The following is a 23,374-nucleotide window of genomic DNA, read 5'->3' on the forward strand; positions in this document are numbered from 1 at the left end:
GGGTAGCTGAGTCTGAGTCTCAGGGCAGTGTGGGCGTGAGCGATGCGCCCCACCGTAGTTTTCTGTGGCCAACCTCCAAGCCTTTGCTTGGAACGGGGGTCCCAGGCTCAGCTTAAAGGAGGGAGACTGAGGCCCTATCCTCTCAGCTTTCTTAGGTCACCCTCTCCTACCAGGGATTGGGGCACAGTGCATGGCACCCCCATTCCTGCCCTGACTTGATATTGCCAGTTCCCCTAGCCTTTCCCTCCTCCTCTTCCTCCTCCTCCTCTTCCTCCTCCAGAAGGGAGGGGACGGTAATAATGCTGAGGTGGAGACAGAGTGGCTGCCGTCCAAGGGACTCCAAATTCCTAGGAGAGTGGGGGAGAGGATCTGGTTTTGGAGGGAGCCCCCTTGAAGGGGCTTCTGGGTAAAGAGACCTGGGAAGAGCGTGGGTGGGTCCCACCCCCTCCCTGATGCTGGGAGGGTGCCTGTGCTCCCCCGCTGGTGTGGGGGCAGCGGGCCTGGAATGCTGCCCTCCTCGTGGCCCTGCCCCCCACTTCCGCCCAGGGCATCTGGCCCACACCTGGCTTCTATTAGGAAAACCGCTGCTGGCGGCCAGGGTTGGTGTGAGGGTTGATGTGAGCCGAGGGGCCAGCTCCGGGGAGAGGCCTTTTGGGAGCTCCTTCTCCTGAGATCCTCCTTCCCCACTAGAGGGGAGCGTTGTTGGGGGGAGGTCAGAGAAGGATGCGCTGCTCTCTGTCCAGCCTCTGCCCTCCCTGCTCCAGGGTCTGTCCCCACTGGAAGCTGGGTGGGGAGGCTTGGGGAGTCCCCGCTCTGCTGTCTATTTTAGGCCCTGCCTCTGGGTACCTGAGCTTGGAACAGGGGATGCTTGGGTGGCTCCCTCCTGTATACATCTCCTACTCTGTTTTTAGATTGCATTTATAATCATTTGTTATGTCCCAGGCCCTTGGCGCATATGACCTCCTTCTACTCTCATGACTGTCCTGTGAAGTCTGGTCTTTGGTCATTTCTGCCCCAGGGTCATAGAGCCCCTTCACTGTGCCAGAGCCCAGGTAGGGGTGGCTGAGGCCCTGAAGCCATGAGTGTGCCAGGGAAGTAGCAGTCCTCAGCTGAGGCGGTGTCCAGGAATGGTGAGGCTTCAGTACCCTTTTCAGAGACAGGAGGGGGCCTGGGACAAGCCTCTGACCTCTATTGTGGGCAGGCAGACCTGTGCCTTCTGACCACCCCTGTGTGTCAGGTAGGCCTGGGGGCCTAGCATCTGGAGCCCAGTACTGAGCCTGTCTGAGGAAGGGGCGTGGGTGGGTAGTAGGCATCTTACCACTGGAGAAAGTCCCCTCAGCCGAGGAGGGAGCCCAGGGCAGCTCCTCCAGGCACCCGGCTCCACACAGGAAGTGTTGCCATGGTGACAGTGAGTAAGGGGAGGGATTTGGCTGCACTGCAGCTGGAATGCTGGGTATGCGCCTGTTCCTGGCGTCCCTGTGCTGGGCAGGCATCGCCTGGCCTCAGCCCCTCCTGTTCTCTTCTTGGGGCCAGGTGTAGGGGAAATGTGGGGAGCCTGAGGGCCTTCTCCACAAGGACACTCTGCTGCCTATTGAGACAAAGGCCATCCTCTGCGAGACGGAAACCCCAAGGCTTGGCCTATAGGCTCAGGATTACAACCAGTGGCTTCCCCTGGGGCCTCCTTTGACAGGGCTGGGGCTTGGGGTCACAGGATACCTGGGTCCCAGCTATAGCCTCCCTGCTGCCTCAGGAGAATGAAAATCTGGGGATCTAGAGAGAGAGGGTTTCTTGTCTCTGAGTCCCACTGAGATGAGTAAAGGAGAATTTGCCATTTTTGAAAATGAACATCACTCCAGTGAGTGGAGAAGGGGCCAGTGGCCACCCCTTCCCCGCCTGTGGGACTTCCTGTGGCCCTTGGACAGACAGAGCTGGTTGTGCTCATGAAGTGGAAACTCTTACCTTATTTCCACTTCATGGTTTGGAGACCAGAAGATGCAAATGGAAAGCTGCTGAGCAAGCAAAACTCACCAGTCCAGACTGCCTCCCCCGGGCCCCCAGCACTACCTGGGCCCAGCAGCCTGGTTACTCTAGTGTGAGCTCATCCAGGGTTTGCCAGAAACCCTAGGGGCCTGTGGAATAGCCAGGATCCTGGGTTTTTCTAGCTGTGGCTCTTGTCTCCCCACCTGTCCTTACCTCAGGTCCCTCTTACGCAGATAAAGAACATATCTTTATGTGGGCCCAGTTCACAGCGGGCAGGAAGCTCAAATAGCTGATAGCTGTCTCACTGGGTGACTTGGGGCAGATAATTTCCAGTGTCTGGGCCTCTGGTTTCTCCATGTGTGAAATAGGAAGGTGGGAAATACAGGCCGGGGTACGTTCCATCTCCAACCTGTGCCTCTGAACGAAAAATCCTCTAACTGCCCACGGGCCCTGCAGGCTGAGTATCACCTCCTCTCCCTCACCCACACCCATCAGCTCTGCTGGGCTCTGTTCTCCCAGGTCCTCCTCCTGGTCTGGCTCACACCTGCCGACCCCTCATGTCTTAAATGTTACCTTAAATCTATTTCCCTCAATTATACTTTTATTGTACCCTGTTATCATGCTTTTAAAAAAATGCACATTATATCAACTAAACAAAAAGACAACCTACTGAGTAAGAGAAGATATTTGCTTATGACACTTCTGATAAGGGGTTAATATCCAAAATTTAAGAGGAACTCATACAACTCAAAACCCCAAAAAACAAACAGTCCAATTAAAAAATGGACAGAGGACCCGAATAGGTATTTCTTCAAAGAGGACAGACAGATGGCCAATAGATGTATGAAAAGATGCTCAACGTCACTAATCAGAGAAATTCAAATTAAAACCACAATGAGATATCACCTCACACCTGACAGAATGTCTATCATCAGTAAATCAAAAAACAAATGTTGGCAAAGATGTAGAGAAAAGAGCACCATTGATGGGATTGCAAATTGGTGCAGCCACTATGGAAAACAACTTGGAAGTTCCTCAAAATATTAAAAATAGAACTACCTTATGACCCAGCAATTGCACTCTGGTTATTTATCTAGAGAAAACCAAAACACTAATACAAAAAGACCTATACACCCCTGTGTTCACTACAGCGCTATTTACAATAGCTAAGATATGGAAGCAGCCTGAGTGCCCATCAATAGACAACTGGATAAGAAGAGGTGGTACATATATACCATGGACTATTACTCAGCTGTAAAAAAATAAAGGAAATGTTACCATTTGCAAGGACCTCTGCCCAATGGACCTAGAGGGTATTATGCTGAGTGAAATAAGCCAGAGAAAGATAAATACCATATGATTACACTTATTTGTGAAATTTAAGGAACAAAATAAAAATGAACAAACAAAATAAAAACAGACTAATAGATACAGAGAACAAAATGGTGATTGTCAGATAGGAGAAAAATTGAGGGACTGGGTGAAAAAAGTGAAGAGATTAGAGAAGTACACATTGATAGTTACAAAATACTCATGGGGATATGGTACACAGCATAGAGAACATAGTGAATAATGTAGTTAACTATAAATAGTGCCAGGTGGATGGATACTAGTTGATCAGGGGGATCACTTCATAAATTATATGAATTAGGTTAATTATATAATTATATATCATTATGTAAATTAAAACTATGCTGTATACTTGAAACTGATATAATGTTGAATGTCAACTCTAATTGAAAAGTAAAAATTTTTTAAAATGCACATTAGATACATGCCAGACACAACTGTGAGCACTTCACCACTATTAACACTTAAACTTGAAACTGCCCTCCAGAGTAGGTCCCATTATTGTGTTCTCTTTACAGATAAGGAAACTGAGGCACAGAGATGTTGAGTAACTCATCCTGGGCTGAGGCCCTCAGTGGCAGGGCAGGGTTTTCACCCAGGCAATCTGACTCCAAAGCTTGGGCCCTTACCCTCCACTTTACCCCTTTGAGACATAGTTATTTCTGTTTGGTTCACATCTGCCTCCCCACTTATATATTCTATAAGTATGAGGACCTTTTCTGTGTTGCTCACCGATTCCCCAGTGCCTAGCATAGTGTGCAGCTCTAATATTCGTATTATGAAAGAACAAATGAATGAGCATCCCTGCTTCACCTAAGTATGTGACCCTCCATCTGAGATTTGTCTGGCCCTGCTGCCAGCTCCTAGCACAGTGCCTGACCCTTGGAGGCCTCACATGTCTGTTGAATGAATGAATGAATGCTGCATAGATGTGATTGTGAGCCATCTGGTTTGCAGCTTACACAGGGGGTATTTGCACACTGATGAGAGGGCAGGAACCCATGTGACACTTCTGACTGACTCTGGGGTGTTGGGGGTAGGGCTGACCCTCACCCTGACCCCACAGCCCCTTTTGCGTGGAGAGGGATATGGGTCCCTGGTTCTCAGGCTCTAGCCCCGACTTCCTGTGCCGGCTGTGGCTCGGTGGGAAGTGAGCAGTGAGAAAAGCCCCTTGAACAACACGATCTGAACTGTTTCCGATGGTCTCCCACGCTGGGGTCGGCCTCTTCGGGCTGGGGAGGGGGCGTTGGGCCAGCTCCTCACAGGCCGCCTCCCTCCCTCATTCATTCCCAAGGAGATCGTGGGAAGCTTGAAGGAAGCTGGCCACAGTTTGGGGTGAGCTATTTTTGGTAACAGGGTCTTTCGTCTCAGGCTCCAGAGGCCAGGGTGACTGGGAGGGAGCTGTTTGCATTTCCTCTGGCCCCCTTGACTCCCCCGCTGCCTGGGCCCAGGGGACAGGGCCGCCCGTGGTGTGAACTTGGCCTCTCCTCCCCAGGGCCCAGGAAGCCTTCCTGTTGGTGGTTCCAGCACCACGGGAGGGCAAAGAGGGGCACTTCTCTTCCCTCTCCAGGGACTTTCCCCAGAGCTTGGCACCAGGCCCTCTCCCTGGCCCCCTGGCAGCGTCAGGAGGCAGCAATAATTCTAGTAATCCCTTGATTTGCACGGTGCTTTGTGGCAGGTCTGTTCCTCTCACATGTAGTCTCAGTTGATCTTCGGGACAGCCCTGGGAAGTAGGCAGCCCTGGTAACTTGAGCCCCTTGCACAAGTGAGAAAATTGAAGTTCTGAGAGGGCACAGAGGTCCCCAGAGTCTGGGGATGGTGACTGGCAGCTGAGTGCTGCCTCCAGGATACCTGCAAGGCAAGGACACACTGAGTCGCTATAGCAAAGCGGTGGTGAACAAGGTGGCTCGACAGTCCCCTGAGGGGGAGGGAGACAGCCGGGTAGTTGGGATGGCCTTCTGGGTGCAGTACTACCCTCAGGTGAGGTCCATCCCGTAATGACATGAAGCCTCTCCTGTCTCCAGTTAGCCCTCTGAGGGGCTCTCAGGCTTTGGGGTGGCTCACTTCTGTCTTCTTTCTCCTGCAGAGCATACAGGCCCACGAGAACAGCAAGGATGGCCGGCTGGCATGGACAGGCACCCAGGAGCATCTTGTGTCCACTGGATTCAACCAGGTAGGGCTCCTCTTGGGTGAGCAGAGACTAGCACCAAGAGAGCAGGGATGAGGCCCACTGGGAGGCGGAGGCCACCAGCCAGCTCCAGGCCTGTCCATATACGGCCCTGAGTGTAGCTGGGTCTCAGAGCCCCAGGGGACCAACCGCTGCTGAAAACTGGCAGATTCCATTTGCAATAGCTAAGTCTGACCCTGGGAACTGTGGCGGCCCCCCCAGGGACCAGAGTCCATGGAGGGAACCGCCCCTTGTCCCTTGTCACCTAAGGGTTCTTAAAGGGGCAGGACATGAAAACCCAAACTCTCCCTCCCTTGCATGATTCCTTTCCTCTCCCCCCCACCCCCCACACACTGCCTTTCGAGCTCCGTTCTGGGGCAAGTGTCCCTATGCCAGGCTGTGTCCTTGGGCACTAGGTTTCCAGGGAGTCCTGGGGGGCTGACAGACGTGCCCCTCTGAGCCTCTCTCTGCCCCCTCCCCACAGATGCGTGAGCGTGAAGTGAAGCTATGGGACACCCGGCACTTCTCCAGCGCCCTCACCTCCCTCACCCTGGATACCTCGCCTGGGTAGGAGGGTAGCATATTGGGATGGGCTGGGGATGGAAGGGTGAGGGCCCAGACGATGTCTCGAGTCCAGAGCTATGAACAGGCACTGCTGCTAAGGATCCCTGATGCGCCCTTGGTGGGCCACATGCTGAATGCGAGGTCCCAAGCCAGCCAGAAGGGCTTCACCCGATTCAGTTCTTGTCTGGGAGGTGGCTCATCACTGGAATGATCAGGGGTGCCTGAGCTGGGCAGACCTGGCCCTGTCTGAGGAGTCACCTGGAGCTTCACCAGCAGGGGGTGGTGAGGCAGCCCTGTGTGGGCAGAGAAGCCCAACTGATCCCTTCTTGTGGCCCCTTGGTTGAGGGGCAGGCTTCTGGCCTGAGGGCTCAGGATGGTATATTTTGGCATTTGGGGAGGGACTCTGACCCAGTGGACACATGAGCGGCCAGCGCGAGAATGCACTTGATTTTGCTGTTGGTGTTTTGGTGGGCCTGAGGGCCAAGGAGACCCGAGGGCTACTATAGCACGGTGGACTCAGGGTGGACGTGGGTGATACAGGGTGATGTGGGGACAGATGGGCTGGCAGGTTTGGAGGTACAAGTAGCAGAGGGAGATAGGCCTTGAACTCATGGGCTCTATGAGGCCTCCTCAGCCCTGGTTATGTACATGTCCCTCCTTGTCTTTGGGGGAGGTGGTGCCCAGGCAGCAAGGGGGTGCAAATGTACTTCATCTTTACACTGTCCCTAGAAGTGGTGGTGCCCCTGGAGATCTGAGCCGAGGTGGCTCTGCAAGGAAAGCCCAGGCTCACTATGGCTGAGTCACCAGGAGACCCATAGTGGATGCTGAGGAGCGAGCCATCCCTTCAGTCCACACAACCCCCACATCACAGCTGAGGAAAGAAGCTTGGGAGGGTGGGAGACCAACCTAGCTGGAACGGGAGGAGGCAGGGACCTGGCACCTGTTCTGAAGCCTCAGCCCTGCTCAGCTATGACTCCCAGAGGGGCTTGCTGGGATACCCACTACCACCACCAGCCAGGGGCCTGCAAAGGTCAGAGCAAGGAGAAGGCCTTGGTCCTTGGATATCCTTCCAGCTGCTGCTTTTCTGTTTTACAACGGAGGGAACTGAGTCACGGAGGGCACAGTGCCCTGTCCAAGCTCTGAGAACAGCAAGGGTTGTGTCTGGATGTGGGGAAGGGCTGCGCGCTAGAAGAGCTCCCGCTAGGGCATCCCCTGGCTGAGCGCCCAGAGAAGGGGTAAAGGTCCGGGTGGCAGTGACCCTCCCTTCCCATCCTTTCTCATAGCCCAGGGAGAGGCTGGGGAGCTGGCAAGTTCCATTTTGCAGATGATGAAGGTGAGGCTAAGTGAGCTCCAGTGCCTTCCTTGGAACCACAAAGTGGGTGTGAGGCTTCTGCTTGCTCTAAGCCCTGGGGATTCAGAGGAGTCACTAGGACCCCCATTGCACTGAAGGAATCAGAGCTCCTGGGCCTCCTGGCTCCATGTCCAGCGCCCCCTCCCCCAGCCCAGATGCTGTGCTGGTATCTTGCCCTCTATGCTTCCACAGCCCCTTCCTTTCAGGGCCCCCCAGCAGAGGGAGGGAGCTGGTCTAGTCTGGAAAAGGAACCCAGCATTGGCCATCAAATGCTCTTTTGCCCTCCACTTCCTGCCTTCTAGGCTCCACCCCTGGCCTTTGATGGGTCCCTCCTTCCCCCGCTTCCCCCGCTCCACAGAACAGCCCTCCCACCCCACCCAGCATGGCCCCTGAAGGAGTTAATGATGCCCAGACCCCATGGTGCCACTGGCCAAGGCTGACCCTGTAATTAGAGCAGTTAAGAATAGCCTCGTAGGGCCAGTGAGGCCTGGAATTTCTCAAATCACTCCCAGATGGGCCAACCAGGCTAGTGTCCCACCCCCTTCATCCCCCAGTCCTGGCCTCTGCCCCACCACTGGGCCCACACTCTTGGCAGAGAAGTGGGGACTCTCCAGCCCTCTACAAAACTGGTGGATGCCAGGGATACATGCCAACCTTCAGGCTGGCCCGAGAGGTGGTGGGCCCCCTGCCCACCAAGCTTCCTGGAAGCCAGAGCCTTCCACTGCCCCCTGCCCCGCCCCCGGGATGTGGGGGCTGTTGAATGAACTGTACTGAAGATGGAAAGTGTACAGGTATCAACCATGAGCATGGCCATGGCCTCCACTGCACCTCCTCAGTTTATTTTCTGTTTTACAGATTTTCCATCTCAATTTAGGCAGAACAGTATGTGCTCTTATAAGAGCTAAGGGAGGCCAGGGGTCAGGCACACACTCCTCTCTGGCCTCTCTCAGGGAGAACCCAGGGCCCCCCACTCCCAGGAGCCTCTGTCTCAGCCCCTACATATGCCCTCTCTGTCATCCCTGTCATGTGCGAAGTGCACCTCACTAAGAGGAGACATGTCATGGTGGGATGAGCAGGCTCAGGAAGCAGGTCCACAAATGACAGCTCTGTACTTCCTGGGTGCAAGGCCCCATGCCTAGTGGAGGTGGGGGAGGGGCAGTAATGGCAGGGCCCGATGTTGAAGGAGCAGCTCGTGCTCTGTCCAGGAGACGTAGAAACACCACCTGTCTCAGGTACATTGCTTCTGGGCTGGGTGGATGGTCAGCTGTATTGGCCCTGGGCTGTAGGCAGGTAGGGATTTTTCTCCCCATATTACCGAAGGCAGCTGAGGCCAGAGAAGTGGGTCCTCTTTTGAGGTCACCCCAGCAGCAAGCCCATGCAGGGTGGAGGCTGGAATTGCATTTGTTTCTTCACACCAAGGTGTCCACCTCTGGACAGACCCCCAACCCAAGGCCTAGCCATTGGCCAGAGGCATAGGTCCCGCACCCAGGGTGTTCCCTGGAGATTGGGAGCCCCCACCCCTCCTGGGTAGCTTCTGCTGCTCACAGCTTCCCTACCCCTCTCCTGTGACCCGAACCCTCCCCCCATAACTGGCAACCCCCTCCTAGGCCAGGGAGCAGATATTGGGTGTTGGGACCTGTCCCTGCCTGCTGTCTCACCTCTCCTAGCCTTCTAGTCTCCCTTCAGAGAGGTTTTTGGGCATGAAATGGGAACATGTATAAGCCAGTATGGCACAGGGCCTGTGGCAGCGAGGAGCCAGCGATAGAGGGACTGGCATTTCCCACATCTGTCTCTGGTCCTGGCCCAGAGCCATTGAGATTGCCGTGAGTAGGGGCTGCATCTTGACTTGGTCCCCTACTAGGCCCCTAACCCTACCTTCATCCCTCAGCCTGTGATCTGATGGGACACCCCAAGTGCCTTTTCTAGGAGGGCTGGAGTGAACATCCAGCCCCTTTCTTTAGGTCCTGCCTCCCTCCCCACCCCCTGCTGGCCCACGAGGCCAGGTTTGGCTTTGCAGCAAAAACATTTATTCAGCAGCCACCGTGTTCAGCAGCAGCCCACAGGCCCACAATGGCCCCTTTGATGGCGCTGCCGAGGGGGAGGGCAGGCCTCGCTGTAACTGCACCCGTAATGGGACCCAGACCCACAGGAAATCCACCTGGGCCACTGCCGCTGCTTCAGGAAGATGGGGCCCCACCCAGGCCCACTGCCACCACCCTCTGCCCTAATAACCCACCACCTCCCTCCTCCCTTCTCATGCCAGAACCCTCAGCAGCCGCTAATTGAATCCAGAGCCTCGCGTGGCCGGGCCTGACTCAGTGCTGACATCAATGCCCCAAGCCACAGAGCCTGCTCTCCAGGCCTGGCTGGACTGCCTCCTTCCTATAAGAGTGAGACTAGGGGCCAGGGGTCGTGAACCACAAAGAGACACAGGCATGGGGCCTCAGGGAAGCTTGCTCCAGCATCTACAGGGCTAGAGCCCACCTCTACTACCATCCCAAAGGTTCTAGGAGGTTTTCTGTCCCCAAGTTCCCAGCACCATCCCTGGCCCTGCCCCCGCCCCCACTTAGGCCTGTGGCTTCCTGGAAAAAGATCCCACTTCCGGAGTTTTGGAAAGCCAGGCATATCCCAACTACAGAGAGTAAAGGGACATCGAAGGGCCACCAGGCCTCCGCAAGCCAGACTCAGACCTCTGGTCCTGTCCCTGGGCCACCTGTTCCTAAGCCTGCACAGTCCCTCCTTCCCCACCCACCAGAGGGTTTCTGCTATTCAGGATCTATGCTGCCCTTTACTGAGGCCTCTTAATAGCTGGAGCAGGAGCCCATGCAGAGGAGCAGTGGGACTGCAGGGAGGGTAGGGTGAGCTGTGCATAACGCCTAGTCCAGCAGTCCACGAGGGCTGGCAGGATGCAGCTCAAGGTACCCCCTCCACAGAGGAAGGCAAGCATGGACTGCCTGTCAGACCCATCCCTGACGAGGGACCCTTGTGGACCCTCTTGACTCTCATCTTCCATGAGCCTCCCACAAGAGCACCACCGCTCCTGCTGGCAGGAGACTGGGCCTGAGTAGGGTAAAGCTGCCCTAACTGTCCTTCCTTAAGGTTGGAAGCTGCTCAGACTGTCCCCGCTCTTGCCTGGGCACTGGAAGGGTAGACTGGGCACCTCAGTGGAGGCTAGGGGGACACAGCCCAGGTCAGGTTTCCTGAGAAGGCTACCCTTCCCGCCATGGCCCTCGGCAGAAGCCCACCCAAGCCCAGGGGATGCTGGCCAGGGCCTGGCTGCCTGCGGGGAGAAGAGTCCTGATCTTCAGCTTCCCCACAGAGAGGGCTGTCCCTTTATGGCTACCCTGTACCCCAACCCTCCCTCCCCCAGTGCGGGTACCCTGGAGCCAAGCCAGAAAAGCACTCATTTTATTTCATCTTTTATTTTTCTTACAAAAGGCCTTCATATCATCGTTTGTCTTACAAAACCAAAGTCCTTATCTCTGAGTTTGAAAAACATTTTCCCAGAATAAATGGGAAAGAATCTCTTATAAATATATATTTTTAAAAAACAAAAGCAAAACTTGTTCCTAAAGCATCTTTCTTTCCAGTTTCTTTTGTTGCTTCACTCCCTGGGGCCAAGGCTGGGCCATACACCCATCCCCACCCCGGCTCTCACTCTGCTTTCTTTCTGGGGATCCTTTCACTGGCCCCCAGAGTCTCCTTGGGGTGAGGGCCTGGCAGCCCCGGGCCTGTGTTACCAGCACACAGCAGAGCCCACTCCACCCCAGAGGTTGTACGTTGCAGAGGATGGGGCAGACACCATCCTCAGAGGCACTTGGGCTCAGGGGACCTTAGAGGTCTTCACCTGGGTCCCTGCATCTTAGATGAGGAGGCTGAGGTCCAGAGAGGGGCAGGCACTTGCTGTAGTCACACAGCCCCTGCCCTGACATGTCCTCGTCATATGGATCCGAGAACTACTTAGTCTGGTAGCAAGAAGGCGCTGGCTAGTCCCAGCAAGGCTGAGAGCCCAGCTTGGCAGTCCATCACTCCCAACTTAGATGTAAGGCTTATCAGGGAGGGGTCCCTGGGGGCCAGGCCCTGGGTAGCCCATGAGTGGCACCTCGCACTCGGGCCCACCAGGTGGGGACTCCCCACCGCCCTCAGTCACCTTGGGGCCTGGCTCTAAGGGGGCCTTCACCCCCTCCAGCTCCAGGGGCCCAGCCCCAGGCCCCACCTGCCCTTTGCCCTGAGCTGCAGCCGCTGCAGCCCGCCCCCGCCGCACACAGTAGGCTGCCCCCACAGCGGCCAGCGCAGCCAGAAGCACAGCAGCCAGGGTGGGTGCAATGAGGAGTGGCAGGTTGCCCTCTTGGGCCTGCGTGACTGGGGCGTGATTGGAGCGGACAGCTGGGAGCGTGCGGGCCTCCCCACAAGCCTCCTCGCCCTCGAGCACTCGCCCAGCTCTCAGGGGCCTGACACAGATGGAGTAGGTGGCATTGGGCTGCAGCTGGGTGACAGTGTACTCAGCCAGTGAGGCAGGCAGCCGCAGTGTCACTGGCCGCTTGTCGGGGCCTGACAGGTTGCGGTAGGTGAGGCGGAGGCTCCTGAGCTGCACGGTGCTGCCCTGCAGATAGCGCTGCAGCCCCACCCTCAGGGACGTGGGGCTCACTGGCTCGATGTGGAGGGGCAGGGGCCCTGGCGGCCTCAGTGTAGCCAGGGCAGGGGTGGGCCGTGGCCCCAGCCTCACCGGGCTCTCACAGTACAGGCCCATGAAGGCTTCTGGGCACAGGCACTCTCGGTGACCCCGAGCCCCCAGGTGACAGGTGCCCCCGTTGAGGCAGATGGATGCTGGGCAGTCCTGGGGCCGGGGGTCAGGCCTCACAGTGGGCATGGCAGCAGGTGGCAGGCTGGGGGCTTTGGCAGCAGGCTCTGTGGGGTTCGGCCATGTGGGGGCTGGGCTGGAAAGTGAGGTGGTGGGCTCCCACACCAAGGGTCTCGTGGTGGGCACCGTGGCTGTGGTGGTGGTAGCTGGGCAGCCGAAGTCGGCATAGTCAAGGTCCAAGAGTAGCTGACCAGCATTCTTGGGTGGGAAGTGGCAGCGTGTCTCCTCAGGGCTGGCCAGCACCACACGGCTCTCCCGAACCCAAGGGCCAAACCAGCTCAGGGGGCACACACAGTTGAAGGGGTTTCGGGCAGCCGCCAGGAGCCGCAGGCGGGGGAAGAGACCTGACAGCTCATGTGGCAGGGCCTGCAGGCTAAGGTTGCTCAGGTCCAGCTCCTGCAGGGCTGCTAGGCCGGCCAGGTCCTTGGGCCGCAGCTGGGCGATACGGGTGTTGCCAGCCAGCCGAAGGCGTGTCAGGCCCCGTAGGCCCTGGATGGCAGGTGGCACGCGCTCCAGCTGGTTATCGGACACGTCCAGGTCATGGAGGTTGCGCAGGCGGCCAAAGAGCCCCTCGTCCAGCTGCCGAAGCCCCAGGCCGGCCAGCCGCAGTGCCTCTACATTGGCGGTGTCCAGGGCACCAGGCTCCAGAGCCAGGAGACTGTTGTGGCTGAGGTCCAGCAGCAACAGACGAGGCAGGTGCAGTGGGGGCAGAGCCCGCAGCTCGTTGTCCTGCAGCTTGAGCTCCAGGAGGTGGTCAAGTGCGTCAAAAGCGCCAGGCTGGATGTGGTGGATGCGGTTCTTACCCAGGTAGAGACGTTCCAGGCGCCGCAGGCCACGGAAGGTCTCGTTGGTGATCTCACGCAGCCTGTTGGCGGTCAGGTCCAGGTTGCTGAGGTTGGCTAGTGGCTGGAAGACCCCACTGGGCAGGCTGGTGATCTGGTTCTGTGACAGGTCCAGGAGCTGCAGGCCCGGCAGGCTGGCAAAAGTACCTGCGTTGAGTGTGGTAATGCCGTTCTCAAAGACGTACAGGCCCGCCGTGTCGGGTGGCACGTCACTGGGCACCGTGGTCCCCTGGCGGGCAGTGCAAAAGACTGTCTGTGGCTGGTTGCACTGGCAGCCGGATGGGCAACCCTGCACCCCAGGCCCCAGGGCCAGCAATAGCAGCAGCAGCGGCAACGGGGGTGGGGTGACTCTGGAGCACATCTTTTGGTCCCTGGGAGCAGAGAGCAAAGACAGGAGGCAGTGAGTCAGGGGCCCAGGAGACAGCCGTGCCTGGAAGGACTGAGAAGGGAATTCCCAGTCCCCTTCCCCACTCCCCGCCCCCAAATACAACAGCGCACAGTAGTTATGAGTCAGGTCTCCAGTGCCCCAGCCTGGTTCCTGTCCCAAACCCATCACTCCCTTGCTATGTGACTGAGCAGTCACATGACCTCGTTATGGTATCAGTTGATACTTCCTGCACTGTCACTGGGGTGCAGGGGGCTGATGCATGCAGAGGGGGTCTGGCCCCAAAACACTCAGTGACCACAAAGGACACCTTCTCTTTAACCCCAGCCCTCCTGCCTTTCCGGCTCAGAGAGAACATGCAGTCAAAACCATCAGGCTCTGTTCTCTTCTCCCAAGCCCCCTCCCCAAATCTCTGCCGAGGTAGACGGGGAAGCAGTAGCCCCTCCCCACAGTGTCTGGGAGACTGGTGGGCAGTGGGCCGAGAGCGTAAGCAGAGAAGCTGGCTGCCCCGGGCCACCGGCCCCTGCCGCTACGCTCTATGTCCTCCAAGGGAGGAGAGACCGCAGTGGGAAGACTTCACATGGAAACTATGGGATTGGTGTTTTTCCACTTGTGCAGTCAGACCTGCCCAGGACGCGAACTTTCCTGCTGGCCAGAATGTGGCCAGCAGGAAAGTTCTTAGGGGAGGGAGCAGAGGGGTGCTGGAGCCACTGGCAGGTGTCCCTCTGTGGGGGGATGTAAGGAGGGAATGCTGGTCTTTATTTGCCCTGCCTCAGGCACAATGATAGAACTAGAGGTGAGGGGGTCCCAGCTTCCCTGGGCTGACTCAGGGCTTAAGCCTGGGGACACTGGTTACCTGGTAGCCCCAGAGGTAGTGCCAGGCCTGGAAATGCTCCCCAGATTCTTTCATCTACCTTGGGTTCTATTCTGGTCCGGGCACTGAGGAAGCAGAACCTCAGCCATTCCCAGTGTGCCAGTGCCACTGAATATTCACAGCCACCTCTCATAGTCTCTCCAGCAGCCATTCCAGGTGGAAACTAGTCTCATGATTCCCAGATGACAGAAGAAAGGGGGCTCCCTGAGGTGCAGTGATGCGCTGCTGTTGCACAGCTGGGAAATCTAACTAGAGCCCAGGTCCTTAACGCAGGTCCAGGGCCGCTGGGCCTGCTGCGTGTGAGCCTGTCCCCTGATGCAGGAGCCCAGTCCTACCAGGGTGAGGGTGGCTCCCCTGGCTGCTCCAGGCTCTAGCTTATAGCTGGACCCAGCTAGGACAGGATGGGGCCACAGTGTGGGCCCCCCTTCACTCAGGCTCCTTGGGGGAAACTCGGGCCACCCCCAACAGCAGTCCCCATGCTCTGGGCCCCTACAGTCCTGGAGAGCCAGCACCCCTTTCTTCTAGGGGCATTCTGCTCACACAAGGGCCTTTTGTACTGGGGCTTAGACTCCCCTTCCCCCATGCCAGCCGGCTGTCAAGCCACAGGCAGGTAACATGGCCCTCCACACAAGGTTCGTTCTGCCCCGCTGCCATCCATGGGGCTGCCCCTTCCCCAGAGAAGTGGGCTGCTGGAATGCAAGGTGGAAGAGGGGCAGGTGGTCCCAGAATGGATTAGACAAGTCACTGAGGAGGCCACTGTGGTCTTGGGCCAGTTCTAGGTAAAGGCCTGTCACCCAGTTTGGGCCCACCTATGTCCTGCCCACCGGCAGGGTCCCCTCTGCCCCTTACTAATTCTGGCGATTGCTTTTCAGAGGCTAGCCAGGGAGGCCTTCCCTAACTCCCAGCTGGTGCCCCCTCCCCTGCTCTCTAGGGTCCTGGCTGCCTCGTGTACCTCTGGCCCTGTGTGCCTTTAGCCCTGCTGGAGCTGTCGCAAGGGGGCTCCATGCACCCCACCCAGCCTCCTCCCCTGCATGGACCTGCTCCACCCTTGCTGACTCAGAAGGCAGTAGGTGCGGCCTGGCCTCCAGATGTAGGCTGTGAGTGCCCCCCACCCCTTTGTCCACGTGGGGGGTGAGCCACCTCCCCCTGAATCAGCCCTCCTAATGGAGCAGGCAGGGAGGGGGATGGGGGGGGCAGTCAGGAAGGGAGCAGCTAGGCTCAGGGCAGGAGGGGACCCTACACGTGGCCTGCTTAGCCACCCCTGTGACTTCAGCTCCCTCTGGGCCTCATATAAGGTCACGGTTAAGAGCTCACGTTCCAGTCAGACAGCCCTGGGCCAAGGGCATCAGAGCTGTGAGGTACAGACAAAGGCTTTCTCTCAGCACCTAGGCTTCTTCCTCCGTCCCCGCTAGGTGGATCACAGAGTCGACACCTCCCAAGACTGCTGGGGGGCGCTCCCTGCTCTGCATTGAGGAGAGGGGCAAGCATGGGTTCTGGGCTTTGCTCCCTGGTCTATTGGCCCTTTAATTAGCAAAGTCATCATACAGGAGGAGGCAGCAACTGCTGTGGGTCTGTCTGGCCCCAGAGTGGCAATCTGACTGAGTTGTTGGGGAGCGGGGGCTGCATCAGAAAAAGAGCAACTGGAATCCTCCTGATCTCAGGAGACCCCGGCAGACAGCAGCTAACCTGCTTCCCACCCTCTAGGAGGCAGGGGTGAGCGCCTTGGCCTGAGCGCCAGTCCTCTGCCCAGCAAGGAGACAGAGCCCAAGTTCTACCCCTAAACAGCTTCCCACCCATGGGCCTCAGTTTCTCAGCAGCCCCACCTCACCCTCTGGAATTGTTCTGAGCACCCAGGGTTGTAGTTTTTGTATTCTGTTTGTTTGCAAATGGGGAAGTTCTAACAAGTTCTTGGAGCTATTCTGCCTGTCTGGTTGCATGCTCGTATGTGTGTGTGCATTGGGGGTGGGGTGTCTCCTGGTGGGGGCGGTTGTCACGGCTGCCCTGACCCAGGCAGTTGCAATTTCAGCAGCTCTGAAGGACCAGAGCCTGGGCTTTGATATCTGATCCACTGACCCAAGACAGGGAGGTAGGACCTTTACCTCTGCGGATGTGGGGAGTTCTGGAGGCAGCCCTGGCATTTGTAGGGGTGGGAGCACGAGGGTCCAGGGCCCATGTCCTCCACCCAGACTCAACATAGCCTCACCTTAGCCTGGCCCCGCCCTGGTGTGAAAGGAAGAGGTGGGAGGCAGAGGCCCGGGCTCTGCTGCTGGCCTCACTGCCCTCCAACAGACAGTTGCTGGGATGGGGCTTTAGGGTCCAACTGCCTGCATTTGCAGCCTGGCTCCATGCCAGCCTGGCCATGGGCCTTCACCTCAGTTCCCATCTGTGAAGTAGGGGTGCTGATAATAGCGCTTGATTCTCAGGACTGTTTAGTTTGTACTTGGAGCGTATTCTAAGTGGTCAGTCAACATTCACTACTGAGTGCTACCCAGAAAACCCGAGCCCTGCCTTCCATACGCACGGGGAGAACACTACGGTGTGAGAGGGGCTTCGAGTCCCTTTCAGCACAGATAGTAGGCATCCTGGGCCCAGGGTGAGACCTCCATGCAGAGGCTGTCCCCCACCCTCCACCCTTAGGTGTAGGCATGGGGGAGCAGCCTGATGGCAGGTGCTTTCAGTTTTGGAGGGGGAATGGGGGAGCTGAGCTGTCTTTTGGCCAGCCCCCTTCAGCATATGACCTTGGGTGGGGAGAGAGCAGAGGGAGGGCTCTATGAGTAAGGATATCCATCATCTCAACTCTCCGGGGGATCCAGAGTGCCCCCACCCACACCCAAGTGTGGGACACATTTAGAGGCACCCTCTCACATACAGGCCCTGGGTCAGGCAGGGGCTGGTGAGTGGGTAGAACTCGGACATTTGGGTGACCACATCAGACCTGAGGCTGAAGCATCTCACTGTTCCTGGGGAAGGCCACGTGCCTGCCAGCAGGGGATGGGTTCAGACAGACAGGTCAGCATACTCTTCTCCTGTACCCAGTGCTGCAGAGTGAGTGCAGGAGTCAGGTACTACAGGCCTGCCCCCAGGACCCCGGGCCTCTGGCTCCCAGTGCTGGCGTGCCTGGGCTAAGCACTGCCGGCCAGGCCTGGCAGCAACCCAGCTCAGGAGTCTGCCAACCCCCCAGGCAGGCGGGACCATGCCGGCGGCCAAGACGGCTGGCTCTGGTTTCGCTGACGTGTCTGAGGAGGCTCAAGGCCTGGGCCGGGTCCGCCCGTCTCCTCATCCCTGAGACATAGCAACCCCTGGCCCAGTAGGGCAGAAAGGTTGATATCTCCCTCCCGGGCCCTCAGGGAAGGGGCCGAGAGGACAGAGCCTCTGGTTCCTCAGAGATGGCCCTCTCTCCAGGTGGGGGCCAGAGCTCTGTGATTAAGCTGGCGTCCTCACCGCTCTTGGTGTCTGCCTTACTTTATCCACCACCCCGGCCGGCTCTGCTCATCCTACAGATAAGGCTGACACTTCGTTCATGACCTTATCCAATTTCCTTCCCTTTCCGGGTTTCCATCTCCCACCTGGAACCCCAGGGGCTTTTCATCCCCAGCTATACATCAGAATCACCCCAGCAGCTTTGGAAAGTTCCTGATGCCTGGGTCCCACCCCTGGGCCAACTAAATAAGAATGTCTGGGGTAGGGCCAGGCAGAGCTGTATTTTGGAGAAGCAACTTGGGTGAGTCTCCTGTCTAGCCAGGGCTCAGTTGCAAAAGGGACATTCTAGACTTCAGCTTGTCTCCCAGTCCAGGGAAGATCCCTGAGCAGGTGTGGCTGGCTGTCAGCACTGAGAGAAGAGCGGGACCTAGGCCCTCCTCCCTCCTCCCCGACTCCTCCATCCAGGAGCTGTCAGGCCCTAAGTGGAGACTTTCTGTGGCACCGTGGGTGAGTTGGCAGCTGCCAGGCCTGTCAGCCCAGGGCAGGAAGACCAGTAACTAAAGCCAGTTCGAGGCTCAAGTGGGCCCTCAGGGCAGCAGGATGTGCCATCTCAGTCAGGAGAGGTGCCTCTGTTGGGAGAGGACACCTGCTGGCCTGGGAGCTGTGTGGTGGCTACCGCCCAACTAGAAATGTGCCAGACCAGATGCCACTGCTGGCACGCGCAGATGTGATGCCACCAGGGCTGGGCTCAGACATGGGGCCTCTTCACTGCCCTGTCCCCACCCAGGGCCAAGCACCCAACAAGTAAGGTCGTAACCCTGAAATTAACCCTGAATTTGCCAGAGGAAGGCCTTAGTCACCAAGGGAGGCCACCAGCCCCATGCCAGCTGGGCCCAGGCTGTCTGGGGCCTAGGGTCTGAGAAGGAGGTGGCCCTCAAGGTCTTGCCCTTCTCACATTCACCATGCCCAGAGATCTTGGTCACCGTGTGGCAGAAGTGGCCCTTTCTGGGTCTGTGAACTGACCAGTGGGATTGATTCGATGTAAGGAGCCATGACCCTGCCCCCTCTCCGCTCCTCTCTTTCTTCTCATTCTGCCTATCCAGGAGTGGGGGCTCAGGCCCCAGTGACAGCCCCAGCCTCTTCTCAATGCAAGCCAGCTCTTTCCTCCCTCCTTAATTAAATCTCTCAGGCAGCCTCAGAGGAATGTCAGAGCCTTATTGCATTTCCCTTGAGGAGACTGGTGGGGGGGCCTTCCACAACCATGGAGAAGAACTGGCCCCTCGCCTGCCCCCACCCCCCTAAACCCGAGGTGGTCTGGGGGAGCCTTCTCCAGCCTCCTCATACCCAGGGAGGCTGGAATGAGGAAAAGCGGGGGAGGCCTGCAGGCCTGGCCGGCCTGGCGGCCCAGCCAGCTGAGGGAAAGCAATCTGGCTGACTCTGGAATGTTGAAACCGATAAAAGGAAGAAGGCTGAACCCCCGCCCGCCCGCCCGTGGTGGTGCATGCAGACTCCCAAAGCACCCCTGCCCGCCCCCAAACACAGCCCTGCTCCAGTCACGCGCACACAGACACACACCCACGCCAGACACACGCCCAGTGGGCCGTGCTCTCTCTCTCACACCCTCCCCCTCCTCCAAGAACTCTTGCAAATTCCACAGCAGTGAGGGGAGCTGGTTTTCTTGGCAGTGCAGAGCCTTGGGCTCCCCAGCCCAGGGAAGGGACTCTAAGGAGAGCTGAGGGAGGCTATAGGAGGGGGTCACTAACCCATTTAGGTGGCATTGCTGCCTATGAGCTCAGGGCCTGCCAATAGTCAGGGATGCTTCTGTGGGCAGAGGCTCAACCTAGCCTTCTCTCTGGTCACCAAAGAAAACTGTCTAGCTGGCCTGCCAAGGTGGGAGCTGCCTCCTGGGCCCAGCTGGGACCCCACTTTCCTGTCCCCAGGAGCTGCCCAGCCCAGGGTTGGGGTCCACTTACAAGCCCCCATGAGGACTCCACTCTACCTGAGACTTGACCCAGCTCCCCTAGGGCTGTAGTGGGGGTGTCAGGAATGGGAGCCAGAAACTGGATCCATGTCCTGCCCAGGGCATCCCTGGCCCTGAGGCTGCTTGCCAGAGGGGCCTTCCTGGGGAAAGCACAGGTCTGGGGGGCTTCTCGTGTTGAACCCCCTCCCCCATTCCCAGAGTCTGGAGAGTGGTGCCATCCCAGCAAATGCCCTGGGACACCAGGCTCCACTGGCCCCATCTGACTTTGTGGACTCACAGGTCCCAGGGCAGCCACATAAAGCCAGGGAGGTGGGGACTGGCTGTGCCCAGGCCCCCAGCCTGGCACGAGCTCATCCCTCCCTGGGCCCAGGAGAGGCCAGATAATGGTCTGGAGGGAATCCAGCTGGGCTGCTCATTACCAGAGCCCTCTTCCTGCCTCTGACACTCTGTTTACAGAAGCTCCGGGGCCTGATTCCCCTGGGAGAAGACAGCAAACTCAGGGGACTGCTCTCCCATCCCCCCACCCGCTTGCTTTAGCCCTTTTGGGCCTTGCCACCAGCTGGGTCCATACTGGACTTCACTGCCCACTGGGCCGGCTTTAATGGACCCTGCTTGGAGGGCACCCACCCAGCCACTCTCTCTATGCCCTCAACACCCAAAAGTTCAGCCTAGTGAGAAGGGACCTTTGAGAGTCAGTCCAGTCTCCCAGCCCCCAGAAGCTCTTGGCCCGGGGTTGGAGGGCACTGGGCTCTGGTGCCCCTCTCCAGAGCCTCACCTGCCCTTGGCACAAAAGGCAAGCAGGGGGACACTTGGACCCTCAGAGCCTCCTCCTCCTTCCTACCTTGCAAACTCCACCCCTGGGCCCCAGCAAGAGAGGCGGTCAGCGACCCTGATGTGGTAATCGTTAACGAATGAGGTCGAGGCAGAATGGTTGGCACTAATCTGCTGGCCTGCCAGTGACCGCAGGGGACCTCCGCAGCCCTCAGGCCGGAGCACTGCCAGCCCTGGGACACAAAGGACTAGGTTGGCCCCAGGCCACTGGGTTACAGCCCAAGCAAAGCCTCTTCCCTGGCAGAAATAGAGATGAAGCACCCCAATACCTGGAGCACGAAAGGCCTTACCCAGGCGAGGTCTATCGTCTGGGGCGTTGCGGGGGAATGACCTGCCAGTCACCCCCTAACCACTCCTCAAGGCTGCATGTCTGTGGCCCCCGGGGCTCTGCCCTGAGTGACAGGGCCTTCAGGACCCCAGGCGGGCCAATCTGCACGGGGGCACCGGGAGCTCCAGGCCCCAAAACCAGACTGTCTCACTCCAGGAGGTAAAAGTAATCCAAGACTATGGCGTGGCCATCCTCTCAAAGGGGTTTGATTCATAAAACTGGTCATGCCGGAGGGCCCAGCCATAGGAGGAGGAAGCAAGGGAGGGGGTGTTTATTTTGACTGCTTGCAGCCCCGCCGGCCGGCTGGCCAGTGAGCAGTGTACACACGCCCGCGCGCGCACCCCGGCCATGGGGCTGCTGGCGCCCGGGAACTGCCGAGGAGGGAGCGAGTCGGGGACGCCGGGGTCGGCCCAGGTGACGGTGCGGGGTTGGGGGCGCGTGCCCGCCTTGAGTGCGAGTGCGCGCGGCGGGGGTCCGCGCGCGTGATCAGCGCGTGTGCATAACCTGCTCTCGTTGCGCCCAGATGCCCGTCTGCAGCCCCCCAGCCCGGCAGACACTCACCGGACAGAGGTGGAGGGAGCCGGGCGGGGCGGGCCGCGGCCTCAGTCCTTCTCGGCCGGCCGGACCGAGGGGTCCTGGGTCCCGAGGCAGCGGCGTCTGCGTTTCCCCGCCGCAGGCTCGGGCTGCGGAGTCGTCTCGCAGGAGGTGGGTTGCGCCTTAAAGGATAGGGGGCGGGGTCGCCGCTGGCGGAAGGCGGGGCCCGCTCCCCATTGGCCGGGCCGGGACGGGCCCGAGGGAGACCCGCCTCCCTCTCGAATGAAGGGGTCATTTGGCCGCGGAGCCTGGTCCTCACTCCACCACCTCCGGACCTGGCGGGCGGGAGAAACCTTGTCCCGCCCCGTCTGGAGTCACGAGCCCGGCACTCCAGGCGGGTCTGCCACTTCTTTGCCATATGACCCTGGGCAGGTCCCTGTTTTTCGTATAAAAAGCAAATTAATTTGAGTGAGACGGAGCCCCAAACCCAGATGCCTGTGACACACCAGACAGGTGACATAAATTCCAGGAGCAGATTCCAGAGCCTGTGGAGACCTGGAGAGGCCGGGGAGGAGGGAAGTGGGGGCTGGTGTAAGGACTCAGCCCTCATGACCTGCTCCAGCCTGCCAGAGCTTCGGATTTTTTCAAGAGAAACTGGAAATCAGGATTTTTTCTCTTTTTTTAGGTGAAATCTCTCAATGTGCTGTTGTTGGTAGCTTATCTCAGTTTCAGAAACTCCTGGGCAAACCCCACAGAGCCATTCCAAGGGTCTCTTAGATACAAACTAATGCAAAATCTAAGTTTTGGGTCCTTTTAAACATGATGGTTTTTAAGGCTGTGAGCATCCCTTGACCACCTTCCCCATGTTTTAAGGGGAAGTGACCATCTGCCCAAGGCCTCACAAGTACGACTAGTTCCAAGGCCAGAATGTAGCAGGGGTGGGGGGGTGGTGGTGGTGCTGGGATGGGGTTGGAAATTGGGCCTCACTGTCAGTGGGTGGGGCTTGCGTGCAGCTGACAGTGGCCCTTGATGGGGCAGAGGATTGGTGCCAGGGATTGGACTAGTCCAGAAAAATTCCCTGCCTTGGAGGATTCCAGGAAAAGGCTCTGTCCTCCTCCCCCTCCATGTTTGTGGTCAGAGGCATGCTTCAGAGCCTTTGGGACCTAGCTCAGCTCCCGACTTCCAGAGGGCTCTGGGATACCCACCTCCTCTTCCAGCCCAGGATGTAGCCAGGGCCTTTGCTTGGGCCAGCTTGAGTCTGGGGGGACCTGAGGGTCTACACCAGTGGAATCGGGTTGCGTGGTCTTTGGAGGACTTGATCACCTCTAAAAGACAGGATGGCCTCTGTGTCCGGTTGCTAAATGAGCTAAGCAGGGTCCTGCTGCAACACTTACCTACTAGACTTCCCCTCTTAGCAAATAGCCTCTTTAGGGCCTCTCCCCCACAGAGCTCCTTTCCAGGATAGGCAGGGGTCCGTACCCCACACCTACACCCCTTGCTTTTTTTAGTCTTTGTGGATATGGGTCATGGCTTCTGCTTCTGGGCCAGAGTTGGCCCTTGGGTGTGTTTCATTTGGCCTGTATGGGACTTTTTAAAACTTTGATGCCATTGCCAACATTAAAAATCTGGTGGTTTCACATTAAAATGGGACTTACCAGCTTGCCTTGAACAGGAACTCTCTGCTGGGGCTGAGTGGCAGCCTCCTGCCCTCTGACCAAACCTCAGGCTCACAGGTCACCCCAGTCTCCACCATTCCCAGTCGTCACACCAGTCTACTTCACTCACTCAGTTTCCTGAAGCATTTGAGTTTGTAGTCAGTACCATATGGCTCTGGTCGGATGGTCCCTATGCCTTTGCCCTTGGGCCTTTTGATCCCTAAGACACTCAGGAGTGTCTACAGATGCTG

General features: G+C 58.0%; 2 protein-coding genes across 3 annotated transcripts in view; one reads left to right on the forward strand and one right to left on the reverse strand.

Annotated features, from left to right (window-relative positions):
- LOC105303090 (coronin-7) overlaps positions 1-23,374 on the forward strand; it is a 58,495-nt gene that overhangs the window by 23,852 nt on the left and 11,269 nt on the right. For both annotated transcript variants that reach the window (XM_011376472.2, XM_011376473.2), the window contains exons 8-9: positions 5,417-5,503; positions 5,982-6,064. In XM_011376472.2, coding sequence (XP_011374774.1) covers positions 5,417-5,503; positions 5,982-6,064 — 170 coding nt within the window. The remainder of the gene's footprint in view (positions 1-5,416; positions 5,504-5,981; positions 6,065-23,374) is intronic.
- Positions 10,816-21,646, reverse strand: VASN (vasorin). Its single transcript, XM_011376477.2, has 2 exons — positions 21,496-21,646; positions 10,816-13,486 (listed from the first exon to the last, which is right to left on the reverse strand). The coding sequence occupies exon 2, from the start codon at positions 13,474-13,476 to the stop codon at positions 11,449-11,451; it is 2,028 nt and encodes a 675-aa protein (XP_011374779.1). The 5' UTR covers positions 13,477-13,486; positions 21,496-21,646; the 3' UTR covers positions 10,816-11,448.

This window comes from Pteropus vampyrus, unplaced genomic scaffold (assembly GCF_000151845.1).
Source record: "Pteropus vampyrus isolate Shadow unplaced genomic scaffold, Pvam_2.0 Scaffold300, whole genome shotgun sequence".
Lineage (NCBI taxonomy): Eukaryota > Metazoa > Chordata > Mammalia > Chiroptera > Pteropodidae > Pteropus > Pteropus vampyrus.